General features: G+C 37.2%; 1 protein-coding gene across 2 annotated transcripts in view; it reads right to left on the bottom strand.

The window, feature by feature from the left end:
- PDHX (pyruvate dehydrogenase complex component X) overlaps nt 1-14,870 on the bottom strand; it is a 72,819-nt gene that overhangs the window by 34,973 nt on the left and 22,976 nt on the right. For both annotated transcript variants that reach the window (XM_058688612.1, XM_058688613.1), the window contains exons 3-4: nt 8,583-8,683; nt 1,492-1,691 (exon numbers count right to left, since the gene is read on the bottom strand). In XM_058688612.1, coding sequence (XP_058544595.1) covers nt 1,492-1,691; nt 8,583-8,683 — 301 coding nt within the window. The remainder of the gene's footprint in view (nt 1-1,491; nt 1,692-8,582; nt 8,684-14,870) is intronic.

The raw sequence follows: 14,870 nt of genomic DNA, 5'->3' as shown, positions 1-14,870 counted from the left end.
AAATTGAATAAAAGGGGCTGGGTCCAGAAGTGTGTAACTAAAAAATGGAGAGGAAGGAACGTGGTACTTGCTCCAGTTTCGGGAAACAGCTCTAGGTGATATGGACTCAGTGCTATCAAATCTTTAGATTTTTCAGAAGAAACTGAAATTTTAGATTTTTTGTAAGATTAACTATAACCAATTCAGAACTTTTATTTAAGAAAATCACTGTGTGGGCCAACACTGTGCGGTTCACAGGTCCGCCGCTTTATAACCTACACCCCCGGGTCTCAGACTCATTAAGTCTCTAGTGATGGATCGTCACAGAATGACGGAGTACACACTGTGGTCTCTGCAACAAGAGAAGAGCAGTAAACACAGCCAGGAGCCTGCCTCTGGTTTTCATGGTAAATGAAGGGAAGTTAAAGCAAGGAAGTCAGAAGTGCTGTGTAAACGGTGACGGGAATTTACAACTCAGCACTTCAAAATCACTGTGGATTTTTTTCTGACAAAAACTGACATTGGTAAGCTGAAGGAAAAAATTTTTAAAAAGGAAAAATTCTGCACTTTTATTTAAGTCTGAAAGTGGTTCATAAGAGGACCCTTCTCGATGAAGAGCTTTTTCTTATAAAGTAATTTTGTATAATTATAGAGAATGTTAAAATAAATAAATGAACTTGTTAGAATTTTCTGAGTCCATCCATTTAAGCTATGCAAAGCTGAAATGAAATGGTGTTTGCTAAGTGTGTTATACAGGGATAAAATTGAGCTCTAATCTGTGTCAGACACTCACATGCAGAATAGTTGCAAAGAAATGCATGTTAAGATGCTAATTCCATTTTACTTAAAAATTTTTTAATGTTTATTTTTTGAGAGACACAGAGAGAGAGGGAGAGACAGAGAGGGAGAGACAGAGAGAGAGAGAGAGAGAGAAAATGAATGAGTGGGGGAGGGGCAGAGAGAGAGGGAGATCTAGAATCTGAAGCAGACTCCAGGCCCTGAGCTGTCAGCACAGACCCCGACATGGGGCTTGAACTCAGGAACTGTGAGATCATGACCTGAGCCGAAGTCGGAGGCTTAACTGACTGAGCCACCCAGGCACTCCTGCTAATTCCATTTTACATCAGTTATACATTTAAAACTGGAATTCACATTATGGTAACTAGAATTCCATGGATGAAAACACGATCTGAAATTTGGTATATTAAATTCCATCCCAGAAGGCTAAAACCCAAGTCAAGTTCAACATGGACAACACAGACTGCTTTGTTCTCCACCAGGTGAGCAGAGCTTTCCTACTACCTGGAACAGGGCAGGTATTCAAGAACTATTTGTTTGTTGAATGAACAATGACATAAAATAATCATTCCTAGGCGTCAGTTACCTAAGAGAAAAAAAGGAAGATCTGCCACTTCATATATAAGGTACAAAGATGTTTGATAATGATTAAGATACCCTAGGAGTTGGTTTGGTTTTGTTTTTTTACATCAGCATCCAAATAAACATACTCACTGCAGTTTTCCCGGTATATGTTCCTTTTTGACAGGAGTAGAAATCTGTGGTTCTGGCGAGGGGCAAGGCACTGATGGTTTTGAAGCTGGTGATGGAGGACCTACATCTTTGGGGATTTCAACATGTTTCCAATCTTCTCCTTCTTCAACTAGCAAACCAATTAGTGCCCCTAGCCGTATATTTTTAGATCCTTCTTCAACCTATATTTCAAAAAGAAAATAACTGCAGAGATGGAAAGGCTCATGACCTCACGAAGTAGTTTACATAATTCTGTACTGATTAGAAAGATCTTAATTTGAGCTAAAATCTGCTCCCCAGTCAGCCTGCCTCCTCCTTCCACCCACCACCGTCCTTTCCTGCCTTCCCCCATGCATGCCTTCCTTCACCATTCTCCCTCTCCCAGTTATTCATGCGACAGCCTGAAAAAAAAATCCAGAATCTCTTCCCTGACAGCTTTCAAATATATAAGAGTGATCATACCATCTTCCTTTTGATGTCAATCGTACAAATCCAAACAGGAGACTATGGTTTTATCCCTCAACTACTTGTCTTTCCCAGACAGTTTCTACACAATGGCTTAGGAATTCCAGGAGCTCACGAGGAATTAACTCTCCTAAGTGAGTCCTACTGACTAATGTAAACATAAAATATGTTCGGTGAACAGTCTCTGGAGAAAAGAATATCCCATCGCATAAACAGAATTGGTTAACTACCCTGGTTAATGTTGGTTTCTGTCTTTCCCTATATTTAATTTTTTCCCTATGTATCTATTTACAAAACCTGAGAAATAAAATAAAACCCCACGAATTTTTACAAATACAACAGAAACACACTGGTGACTCAGCTAATCAAACAATTTTTCATAGATAATGTCAATTAAAAGAATAAATAAGATTGAAGTTAAAAAAAATTTAATGTATTTTAAACATTTCAGCAGCATTCATTTATAAACGAAGAGTTGCTTTTTATTTAGTTAGTAAGATAAGTCCCTAGAGAACCTTCAGATGACAATGTTTTTAAGTTCAGTACTGGAAGAAAATGTCATTCCTTTAAAATTTGTATTATTCTCTTTCAATTACATTAAATAAAGTTCATTACCGATGTAATGTAGTGAATAATAGAATGCGAGGCTGTAGGATGTTCACTAATAGAGTAATTATAAGAGCTTAACTCCTAAAATGGGCATGACATTTCTGATTAACATTAATTTTGATGGTTATCAGTATATGCACTAGTCTAAAAATAAATAAGGCGTAAGTTCTGGAAGTTAGGAAGCTTTCAAAGTTTACTAATTACTGGTGGAGAAGAACAGAAATAACACTTTGATGAAGTGTTATACATATATAAGACACAGGTACATAAGATAAGGACATTTCATGAAGTGCAACCTGTGAAAAAAACACAAAACAACCCAAGAACAATTTGTTTAGCTGTCTGTCACATACTGAAAAGTTTTAGTTCTGTGGACTACTCGTTTTTTTTTTACTATTATGTCAAAAGGATAAATTAATATTATTTCAAATAAAATTTGTGTTTTAAAACAAAAAACACACTCAACATGGATCAAGAGTGGACAGGAGAGGAGTGCCCCATTGGTAAGGGTTGGAAAGTTGCGCTTGAAGGGCCAGCAGGAGGCTGGCAGGACTGGGGAGTGGACAGCGGACAGCAGGACAGCAGCGAAAGCGAAAATAGGCAGGAAGGCCTGGGGCAAACGTATTTCTCCACAGGACCACACACAGGCTGCTGAACTCCATCCCCAGACACAGACCCCAGGGATGGGGCCTCTTTCTTTACAAGAGACATTCCCATAGGCTGAAATGAATCACCTGCAAATGTGCTCCATACTGCCCACCGGAGCTTCCTCAGTGTATCCGCTAATAGGAGATGCTGAAGTCAGCAGAATTTCCCAACAGAGAAATTATTTGAGGGGGTTCACTCCACTCAAGGTGCTGGGAAAAACTGTATTTTGATTGTGATGTTAAAAAATAATAAGTTAAATATTTTAATTATTTAAATATTTTCTTCTGTAAAATAGGACAGTGTGAGAGCTGCTGAGCACAGAAGGAGCATGCACTGCGGTCAGTGGAGTTGAGCCGAGTCGCATGGCTGACTTGGTTTGAAAACTTAGTAACAATTTTCTATCATGGTTCAAACCATTATACAGCTTTAAACTGTATTCTTTAATATACACACTTTAACTCATGTGCACAATGAACTTTGGTCTAAAAGGAAGGCACATAGAGGCGCCCGGGTGGCTCAGTCGGTTAAGCGTCCGACTTTGGCTCAGGTCATGATCTCGCAGTCCGTGAGTTCGAGCCCCGCATCGGGCTCTGTGCCGACAGCTCGGAGCCTGGAGCCTGCTTCGGATTCTGTGTCTCCCTCTCTCTCTGCTCCTCCCCCACTCAGCTCTGTCTTTCTCTGTCTCTCAAAGATGCATAAATGTCAAAAAAAAATTTTTTTAAAGGAAGACACATAAGAAATACTGACACTGACAACAAATCAATGGCAAGCTAAAAATGCACAGCGGGGAGAAAAAAAACACTCATTAAGTCTTTGAGTAACAGTTTGGCATTCAATTGCCAGGCACTGTTCTAGCACTGTGTCAACTCATTTAATTCTCCTAACAACATTTCAACGTAAGTGCTATTATTATTCATGTACAGATGAGGAAACTGAAGCACAGAAAGGTTAAATAACTTGCTCGATAAGGGAGGAAAGGGACCGAACAATAAAAATTATATTGAAAAACTACAGTCTTCAAAAAAACACCAGTGACACAGTATTAGAGTGAGATGCAGCTAAGAAATGGATTGGAGAACACAAATAGTACCAAAAATAATGAATCTTTGTTTTTTAATTTTCGAATGATCAAGTAAGCCCTGTCCAACGTGGAACTTCAACTCACGACCCCGAGATCAAGAGTCACCTGCTCCACCGACTAAGCCAGCCAGGTGTCCCTACAGCAAGTATGTTTTACAATTTTGCTTTAATATCCATGGATTTCAGAAAAAAATTCTATTCTTGAAAATTGTTTTGAATAGTAATGGTCTACCAATATTATAAAATCTATCAGTGAATGTTTTGCTAGTCAATAAATTAAAATTTCAAAAAATTATAGAAGTTCAAATAATCTTAACATCCCCACCCTTTTCACCCTCAAAAGTATTCTGGTTTGTAACAAATCATATAAGAAGCCAAACCAGACGATCTTTAATAAATTCTCCAAATATGTCATCCTAATATGCTATTTTATTAATTTATCATTTAAAACACTTGCTGTTCAATTTACCAGATAAATTTAAGACTAAGCTTATGAACTGGCATGTGTGTAAAAATTTAAGGTTTTCCGCACAGCAATTTACCAGTGATTAAATAAGACTTTTTAACAACTCCCTCATTAACTGAACTAAACTGGAAATGAATCATAAAATTATCTACACTGACAGCAATTGCTCTTTATTAACATTATTAAGAGCTTCTAAGCTTTCTTCTGGTTCTAATTAAAATGTAATAATTATTAGTTTATATCTAAAATGGAAATCAGATGCAAAAATTACGAATGAGAAGAGAATGAAATTGGGCAGGGGGAGGAGAAGAATACAAAAACCTCTCAAAGACTATGCAAACAAACCTCCATGAAGAGCAAAACAGACAATAATTTCTAATTGTTTCAAAAACGTGGGCAGACTAAAAACTAGAGCTTTTTGTCATCACTTGCCTTTTAATGAGATCAATCATCCAACTCCTTGACTCTGAAAGTAAAGATCTCTTATATGTATTCTTATTAAAATCATTTTATTATTTGCTCATATGAGAATTATTCCACAGTGAAAGACAGGTGTAACTGGCAGGAGGGTGGGAGGGCTGAGAGTGGAGTAGGGTGAAAGACTAAAAATCCCCAGTAATATCACCTTGATTTTTTTCACCAGAAAACTGTATACATTAGGAAATGAATATACTCCCATTCCTATTATCCAAAACGCATGTGGAATAATCACAAAGCCACAAGGCCCTAAAATATACATACAATCTTTTCTTTGGCAAGGAAGTAGCCATTTGTGCTGCTAAAGCCCTTATCAATCACATACTCCCACTAGGCCCCCTACCTTTTCAGAGCATTAGGGGCCAGATGAATAGGCACTACTGACCTATAACACTGTTAGCAATGTGAAATGCATTACAAAGCAGCTAAGTGGGAAAAGCTATCAATTCTGAAAGACTTTCATAGTCAAAGGACCCAGAGCTAGGTCTAAGAACACAGCTTGCCAAAAGCATACACAATAAAACGTAGCTGGGTTTGTTACATATTGTAATTCAAGCAATCTTTTCTTTTTTCAAACTCTGCATAAATTAGTTAGAAACTATTTTTTTAATTTTTTTAATGTTTACTTATTATTTTGAGAGAGACAGAGAGAGCACGAGCATGAACGGGGGAGGGGCAGAGAGAGGGAGACAATCTGAAGCAGGCTCCAGGCGCTGAGCTGTCAGCACAGAGCCCAACACGGAGCTCGAACCCACGGACCATGAGATCATGACCTGAGCTGAAGTCGGATGCTTTTGGTATGAATATTTATATTTTCCTTATTATGAAGGTATAGAAATTTTAGTTTTCCATTCATATTTCCTCCAAGGAAGTATTTTCAACAATGTGCTTTAACGTGGCCGTTAATATTGCAGATGACAAGTAAAGAAAGTTTGATAATCAGAATGTAAAAAGCAATATATAAATGACTAGAAAAAAGGGGAAAGGTTTCTAGTAGAAAACACGAATGGAAAACTATATATAGATCTACATCTAAATAGACTGTAACATTCCAAAGTGTAGCCTCTGGATAAAATGTACAAAGGAAGGGGTTATATCCATGCCCAAAACAGAGGTGAGCTGGTGTCTCAGAACTGAAAACCCATCAACAATGGACTACTGATAGATGTGCGGCATCTCTGTACCAAACTACAGAGGCCCAAATGAATACTAACCATTCAGTCGCAAACAACGAATACAAATTATTAGGTAAAAAACAGACTGACATGCGAGCTAATGGTCACCAAGAGTTGGGTGAGTAATTGTAATAATGACGAAGACAGCAACATATATTGACATTTGGTGGGCAATAGGTCTTGTAATGAGTATGTGCGTATTATCTCAATCTCTACTACTATCCATGACGTAGATGGTATTGTCATTATCCTCATTACGAGGAAAAATGCACCGAGAGGTTAAAGAATTTGCCAACTATTACATAACTAATAACTGGCAGAATCTATTAGCTATATGAATCAGGCAGCAGTTTAACTCCAGAGCCTACAATCTTAGCTGTTACAACATATTATTACATGTTCTAGAAGAAACAAACACGCTCCATCAGTGAATATATCATGTAACCCTAAGTAGGCTTTAAGCATTTTATTTTAATTTTCACAAAAATGCTACTATTTCATTATAAAAACAATATAGCTATTATAGAAAATTTAGACAATAAAGAAAAATAGAAAATATGGAGTAGGAGGATCTTAGTTCCATCCCCCAAAAACAACTGACATTTTTACAACACTTTAATCTTTTCTATAGATGTTTTTCTTTAAAGTCCTATAAGATTGGGGCACCTGGGTGGCTCAGTCGGTTAAGCGGCTGACTTCAACTCAGATCATGAGCTCAAGGTTTGTGGGTTTGAGCTCCACAACTGGGCTCTCTACTGTCAGTGCAGAGCCCATTTCGGATCCCTGTCTCCTTCTCTCTCCCAAAAATAAATAAACATTAAAAAAAAATTTTTTTTTAAGTCCTACAAGATTATAATCACTGCCCATATACAATTTTTTCATTTTTTAAAATGTTTTATTTTTGAGAGAGAGAGCAGGAGCAGGGAAGGGGCAGAGAGAGAGGCAGACAGAAGATCTGAAGCAGGCTCTGCGCTCACGGCAGAAAGGCCGATGGCTGGGCTCAAACTCATGAACCACAAGATCATGACCTGAGCCCAAGTCAGATGCTCAACCAACTGAGGCACTCAGGCGCCCCTGCCCATATACAATTTTAAAAGCGTTTTTTCAAAAAAATTGAAAAATTTTTATTAATGTATAACATGTAAAGAAACTACATTTTTTTCTAGAAACAATTTTTAATGGCTACATGATATTCCACGTTTTCTTCTGTTAACTAACCTTTCTTTTATTGCTAGACACTTTGATTGAACGTCTGTACTAATAGCTTCCACTTCTAGTAATACCATTACAGTATTCAAGGCATAGCTCCATATTTTAAATTAGTGATAAAGCAAAGATTGCCCAGAGAGGAATATTCAAAATTACTGCATCTATTTAAATTGGGATCTCAAAGGAAATGACTTCAGTTTTGCTAAACCCACAAGTATATATATATCATTAAAAAGCTCATGAAACAGAAAATATACTATCAATAGACAAGACTGTCAACTCAACTATTTTTAAGTATGTGAAAAATACCACATATGTATCTTTTTATATAGATATTTTTAAATGATTGCAAAAATGTCCAAACTGTAAGGATGAGTCAGAGTTGGACCAGGCCACTGAGTGAGGCTATGAAACCTATAGACAAGAATCTGCACTGGACAACTTAAGATATTCTTGTCTGGAGAACAGGAGCTGAACAGATGGTCACTTTACATACTTCCAATCCTGGGAGTCCTGGGGACAGATGAAGAAAGGATTTCTTGATTTCATGTGATACAGTAAAACGTTCCTTCTTTCTGGTTTAACTGACTACAAACTCGGAAACTGCTAGTGCTGAGCTTTAACCTATTGCTTTGTCTTCAAATTCCACCTCAAAGAGCCTTCTCTCTTCTCAGGCCAGAATGCTTCTCATCCTCTATGAGGAAACCCAAAACACTGAGTACCACTGTCATGGTTGAAATATTTCCATGTTGTCTGATCATCACTGGCTATTATCAGACCTTAAAACTCAACTATTTTAAACATCTGAATTAAAAATGTATTATGTACATACAGATAACACAACACTGTAAATACAGTGGTAAAAATAAAGGGTGACTCTAATTCAAGGAACTTCCCATTTAAGAGATCTTCATCCTGTTGAAGACATCAAAATATAAACTTACCACTATTTTGGCCAAGATGCCATCATCACTTGCATCTAAGGTAACCACAGCTTTGTCAGTCTCTATTTCACATAAGGCATCTCCAGCACTCACAGCTTCACCTACAAAACAAGACTGGGTTTGTTTTGTTTTTTTTTTTTTAAAATATGAATATTAGTATGTGGGCTGGAGTGTGCTTAAGTAAAACATGAATAATAAATACCAAGATATTAGGTAGCTAGCTCTAGGCTATAGAATTACAAGTAATTCTCATTGTATATGTGTGTGTGTTTGCACGTGTGTATAAATGTATGGTCTGCTGTATTTTCCAAAAGCTCTATAATGGACATAAACTATATCTGTTATAGTAAAAGACAATTACAAAAGATTACTGAGCAAATGTTAAAAAATGAAGTTTACATTTTAGAGACAATAGCAACGAATGCATATTCTCCTCCAAACAAATCAATTCCAGACCCATTCCTTTCTTTTTAATATATTTTGACTATCATTCCATGAAGAGAAAAGTTTTACAATTAATAGCGCTTCTGGGTTAACATTGTAGGGTGAGTTCAGAAACCCTGTTGGCACTGCAGAGCATAAATAAAGTATATTAAACAAAATGAGACAATGTCATAGACACAACTGAGGTCAAATAAGAAACACGTCTGTGCAACAGAAAGTATGGAAACTCAAAAATGTTGAGCAGTACCTGCCTTGCTGTTTCTGGATCCAGAAGCAGGTGTGTGTGTTGTGTGGAGGGGGTGATCAGCGGGGAGAATGCAGTGGTTTTCTTTGGAGTAAAGAGAACTAAAAGTGATTTGCTGAAGTGATTTGCAAATCAGAATCTCCCCTTAAAGTCAGGGCTGGATCAGTGCCTTTACTCAAAATAGGGGGCTGATTAAGTGGGCAATGAAGACATGTTGACTAGGACTATGGCTTTACAAAGAACTGCAGTAGTCTAGGAGGTGGGGTACAAAACACTGCCTTAGTACCAGGATCTGAGCCAAGCCACCCTCTGTCTCCATCACTGCATCCTACCAATATCTCCAATATCAACAGCAAAATCCCTAGACTGGGAGTGAGGAAAGGGAGGGCAGGAAGACATTGAAACACAAACAAAAAGCCTTCCACTGAAAAGTAAATTACAAAATGCAATTCCAAAACATTTGAAGAAATTTAATGCTAAGAAAGAAAACCACAAAATCAATCACTGAAAAAAAATATTTCAGATGCAACTCATTTAGTGCAGCCTGCCAAAGATTTTTAAGTAAGTATTTTGAGGATGCTCAGAAATACAAATGAAGGTAAAAGGCCCATCACAAGAACAAGAGATAAAAAACAGTGTACAGAAATGAAACAAAGTAATATCACGTAGGAAGGAAAGAACTAATTAGAAATCTTGGAAATGAAAAATATAGTCACTGAAATAGAAACAATCAATGGGATGTACTCTAGACTGGACATAGTGAAGTGAATTAGTGAATTAAAGGTGGCATTAAGGAACTACTTGGAACTTAATACAGGCAGAGAAAAAGATTAAAAATAGAAGAGAGCACTTAAGAGACACAACACAGATTGAGGCTGCAATGTCCGTCTAATGGATTTTCCAACGGAAGAGTATAGAAGCAATACATGAAAAGATAATTGCTGAGAATTTCCTACAACGGAAAGGAAATATGTATCCTCAACATGAAAGAGCTCTGAACGAATATAGAGTAATTTTAGCCTATGGTGTATGGACTAGGAGGGGGCACCGGGAGCCTTGTAGCTTGCTAGAAATATTATGAATCTTGACTAGGCAGCAGTAACCTGGTATATATGTGTATGTAAAAATTAACTGAGCTTATACTTTATGCAATTTATGCCTCACTAAAAAAAAATTTAAACAGAAAAAGAGCATTAGACTGTATAAACATGAATCCACATGAGATACACTGTCATGAAATTCTACACAAAAACAATCTTTTTTTTTTTTTTTTAAGTTTATTTTGAGAGTGAGAGAAAGAGAGAGAAAGGGTGGGAGGGGCAGAGAGAGAGGGAGAGAGAATTCCAAACCGGCTCCATGCTGCCAGCATAGAGCCCCACGCAGGGCTTGATCTCACGAATCATGAGATCATGACCTGAGTCGAAATCAAGAGTCAGACACTCAACCAACAGAGCCACCCAGGTACCCCAAAAACAATCTTAAAAGCTATCAGAGAAAAAAGACAAAAAAACCAAAAACGGATTACTTCAATGGAATGACAGCCCACTTCTCAGAAGCTGTAATAAAGATCAGAAGACAAAAAAGTAGTATCTTCAAAAAGCTGGGGAAAAAGAACTGTAGAATTTTATATGCAGCCAAACCATCATTCACAAATAAAAGAAAAGGATTCTTTAGACATATAAAGGTTAAGAAAATTTACCACCTATTGATGAACTATTAGAAAATGCAGTTCATCAAGAAGAAAAATAGACACAGAGGAGACCCAAGGGCTACACAAAGCAAATTACTAGAGATTCACAGAATGGTAACTATTAATCATTTAAAAGCTAATTTCTGAGGGTTTAAAAAATGTAAAACTCAACTTCTAAAAAACAATAAGCTGGATAAGGGAATGTTTCGTTGATAGTTAAAGCATGCTAAGAACTTTGACATAAATAGGTCAAAAAAAAAAAGGCTAACTAACTCTAGACTTTATTGGCAAAATTTAATTAAATATGTACCCAAAATACCTAATAGTGTACACCAAAAAAAATATACAGAAATACAATCTACAGCATTTAAAAAAGCAGAGGAAAAATTAAGTAAAAACTTCATCCAATTGAAGGCAGACACATGAAAAGAAAAAAAACAACACACAAAAATTGTAGAAATAAGTCCAAATATATCAGTAATTGTAATAAATGTAAATGGATTAAAACAACCTACTAAAAGCAGCAGAAATTATCAAAATGAATAAAAGTAAAATAAAATCTGGAGAAATGTGGCTTACACGAGACAGACCTAAAACCAAAAACACAATAAAAATACAGGTATAGAAAAGCATGTAACCTACAAATACATTCCCTCACACATAAACCAAAAATAGCTGGTATAGCAGTATCAATAGGCACACTCAATAAAAGAACATGAAGGAAAATCTAAGCCCTAAGATGAATATGCTCTGGAAGTTCACTGTACAGAAACTACTTCACTGTATTCCAAGATGTTCACATAGATGGTTATATTATCTTCAGTTAAAACAGTTCAGAACCATCAATACAAACTATTTTAATGAAATAAACATATCGGTTAGATGGTATTTATGAAACACCTGAAAGGTGATTGGCCTAACCATAAGGAGATTTTTGTACTCAACAAATATTTATTGCAAATGCATGAGGGCATTGAGGATACAGCAGTGGGGGGAAAAACAGTTAAGATTTCTGAGCTCAGGAAGCTTGCTTACTACCTAGTGACAAATTGGAAATTATGGTGGGGATTAGGTAAAGTCAGAATGCTATAGGAACATTCAGGAGGGGTATCAAATTCAGTTTTTGCAAGGTGAAAGGCTTCCTAAACCAAGGAGACATATACAGATTTACATTACTATGTATATTATTTATGTGCATTATGTATACTATATACATATTTGTATGTGTGTGTATGTATACATATATACATATATATATATATATATATATATATATATATATATAATCTGAGCCTGAAAAGATGAGGAGAAGACAATCAAGTAATGAGGCAGTGATCCAAGAAGGCACAACATACCCAAAGCCCAGGAGGCAAAAGAGAACAGGAAACTTTGGAGGAGCTGGCTAATAGTACCTGAGAGAAGCAATGAGAGATTAGGCTGGTGAGGTAAGCAGAAATCAGACCAAAAAGGAACCTTGTATGTCATACAGAGAAAGCAGATTATATCACCTTACATGCTTCTTTATAATGACAGATGTTTCCATAGTTAAAACAGATTGTACTTCAAAAGGGAAAAAAAATCACACCCTTGTATGTTTCTGCTGTAACCATGGAAAAAACAATTGAACTAGGCAACCTGGCCATTAAATACTTCTAGACATCTAGAAATTCTGCCCATAGGAAAATAGTAAAATGATATGTTATTACTTGTGTTCACCTATTGCAAATTCCTTTAAAAACCACAGATCAACCATCGATCAACTCAGATGTCTTTCTTCCTATTCCTGAATTCCTACAGCAGCTGTAATTAATTTGAAATGCATCACAAATTGCATTATAAAATGTTATGTTGCTACTGTTAATTTTCTTTTTCGATCGGGTTTTCCTCTATTTACCAGACTATGAGCTTCTTCACGATAGGAACAGGACACATCTTAAACGTTTTACATTCTACTTCATTACCCTGGACTCCAGCAAGTGCTTCACACATAATGATTTTGAGATTAAAATACTTGAGGACAAAACTCCAATAATTTCACAAATTCTCATGTCGTCATAAGGTATACATCAAACTACCATTCACATTTCATTTGGTTCTAATATTTGATTTGTAGCATGCTTCTAACATTTAACATCTCAGGTAGCCTATTTCCTTTTTACGGTGTTCTAATTTTATGTACACCTATTCACGTAACATAGACATATATATTAGCTGTATGAGAATGCCAAGAGAGAGAAAATAGAAAGAAACAGAAAAGGATCGATTCGTTATGTGGCGAACTTTCCTCAGAGACCACAGCAAAGTTTAAAACATCATATTATTACATGAGGGCACATTACCCCTCATTTTATGAAGCTAAGCTTTGAGTTAATCAATAATCAAACATAATGTAAATGCCAGAAAAATATTTTGAGACTAATAACGAGCCATGATGATTCGAAGTATCCTCCGTTTGGGCCCTGATCAACAATTTAGTGCTACAATTGAGAAAAGCTGCAAAGCAGAGTAGTTACAAGGAACTTTTCCAACTCAGACACAGGTTTGATTCCAAGCTCTGACACTTAATGAGTAATCTTGACCAAACTACTTAATCTCTCTGACTCTCAGGATGGTTTTGTTTTGAATATGTAGCTGGTTTAAAAAAAAGATCATGGAACTGGAAATGTTAGGTTAACGCTTCAAATACATCTTCAAATAACACTTCACAACACGTTTAGATAAAAACGTTAGGTATGTTATTGAGAACCATTAAGAACCAGGACTCCTCCTCACTCCCTAGCCTATACTCTGTCATTCCAAACAGATCATTCAACAAACATCAGTATACAAGGCATTATACTAAGCACTGGGTAGAAACGCAACAATAAGACATGGTTCTGTCCACAAAGAGCTTGTATTCTAGAGGGGAAGGCTGAGAGGCCAGGACAGAGCATCATGGATGGTGTGAGGTGACAGACAGCTCCTCAGCAGCCAGGTTGCAGGAGATGGTGGTTCTGCAGTGTTCCTGTGTGTCCCTGCCCCATCTCCTTGTGGTGCACGTCAGCAGCCGAGGTGGAGCGGGCCCGGAGCGAGAGTGCGGGCCCCAGGAGGGGCCAGAGCAGAGGCCCGCCCGGGGGCCGCTCCCCAGCACCGAAGCCAGCATCATCGTCCATTCCTTTGTCCAGATGGGCGGCTGCCGGAGCGGAGGACTGCAGAATAGAGAGGCTCCCCTTTCCCTTTTTAAATTCTGGGCATAAAGTAGAGTCTCGATCAAACACAATGGTGATATTTATGAACTAAACACATCCTCTGGCTTTAACAAAAGAATTCTGTCCTGCCACAAATTAGCAATACGAGTCTTTATTTAAAAGGGGTATATAGTGGTGGTGGTGGGGGAGAGCTAGATTTTATCTGTAAGACCAAGTAAATCACACCTATATGGACATTAAAGAAAAACCCCTCTTTTTAGTGCTAAGTTGAAACAGAATGGCAGCTCTGATTAGAAACAAAATAATTCAATTGTTTACACGACAAATACTTACAAGCTGCCCCTATGTAAATGACATACAAGACTGTATGGTAAAAAATAATAATAATAAAATGAGACAGACCTGCTTCAAGAAGTTCCTAATTTGACTGAAGAGTACAAACAAACAGGCCTTGCCAATCCCATCCAATCAGTGTTTCCAGCAGCGTGTGAAGACAGAGGAGGGGGCCCTACTCAAGAGGTTGCCAACCCTTTCCACTTCATTACACCCAAAAAGACATTTGTATGACCAAAGACCCCAGGCAGCTGGGCTCCTAGGCCAACAGAGGAGGTCCTGCCCTGAAGGCTAAAGGCGTGAGTAGCAGTTAGAGAAGGAAACGTCTGGGCAAAATTAACCTTCACATCCTTCTGACCTCTTACGTCTTATTACATGGCCCATTTCAA

The sequence above is a fragment of the Neofelis nebulosa genome, chromosome 10 (genome assembly GCF_028018385.1).
Source record: "Neofelis nebulosa isolate mNeoNeb1 chromosome 10, mNeoNeb1.pri, whole genome shotgun sequence".
Taxonomy (NCBI): domain Eukaryota; kingdom Metazoa; phylum Chordata; class Mammalia; order Carnivora; family Felidae; genus Neofelis; species Neofelis nebulosa.
Note: the sequence above shows the minus strand (reverse complement) of the source record. Positions and strands in the feature narration are given on the sequence as shown.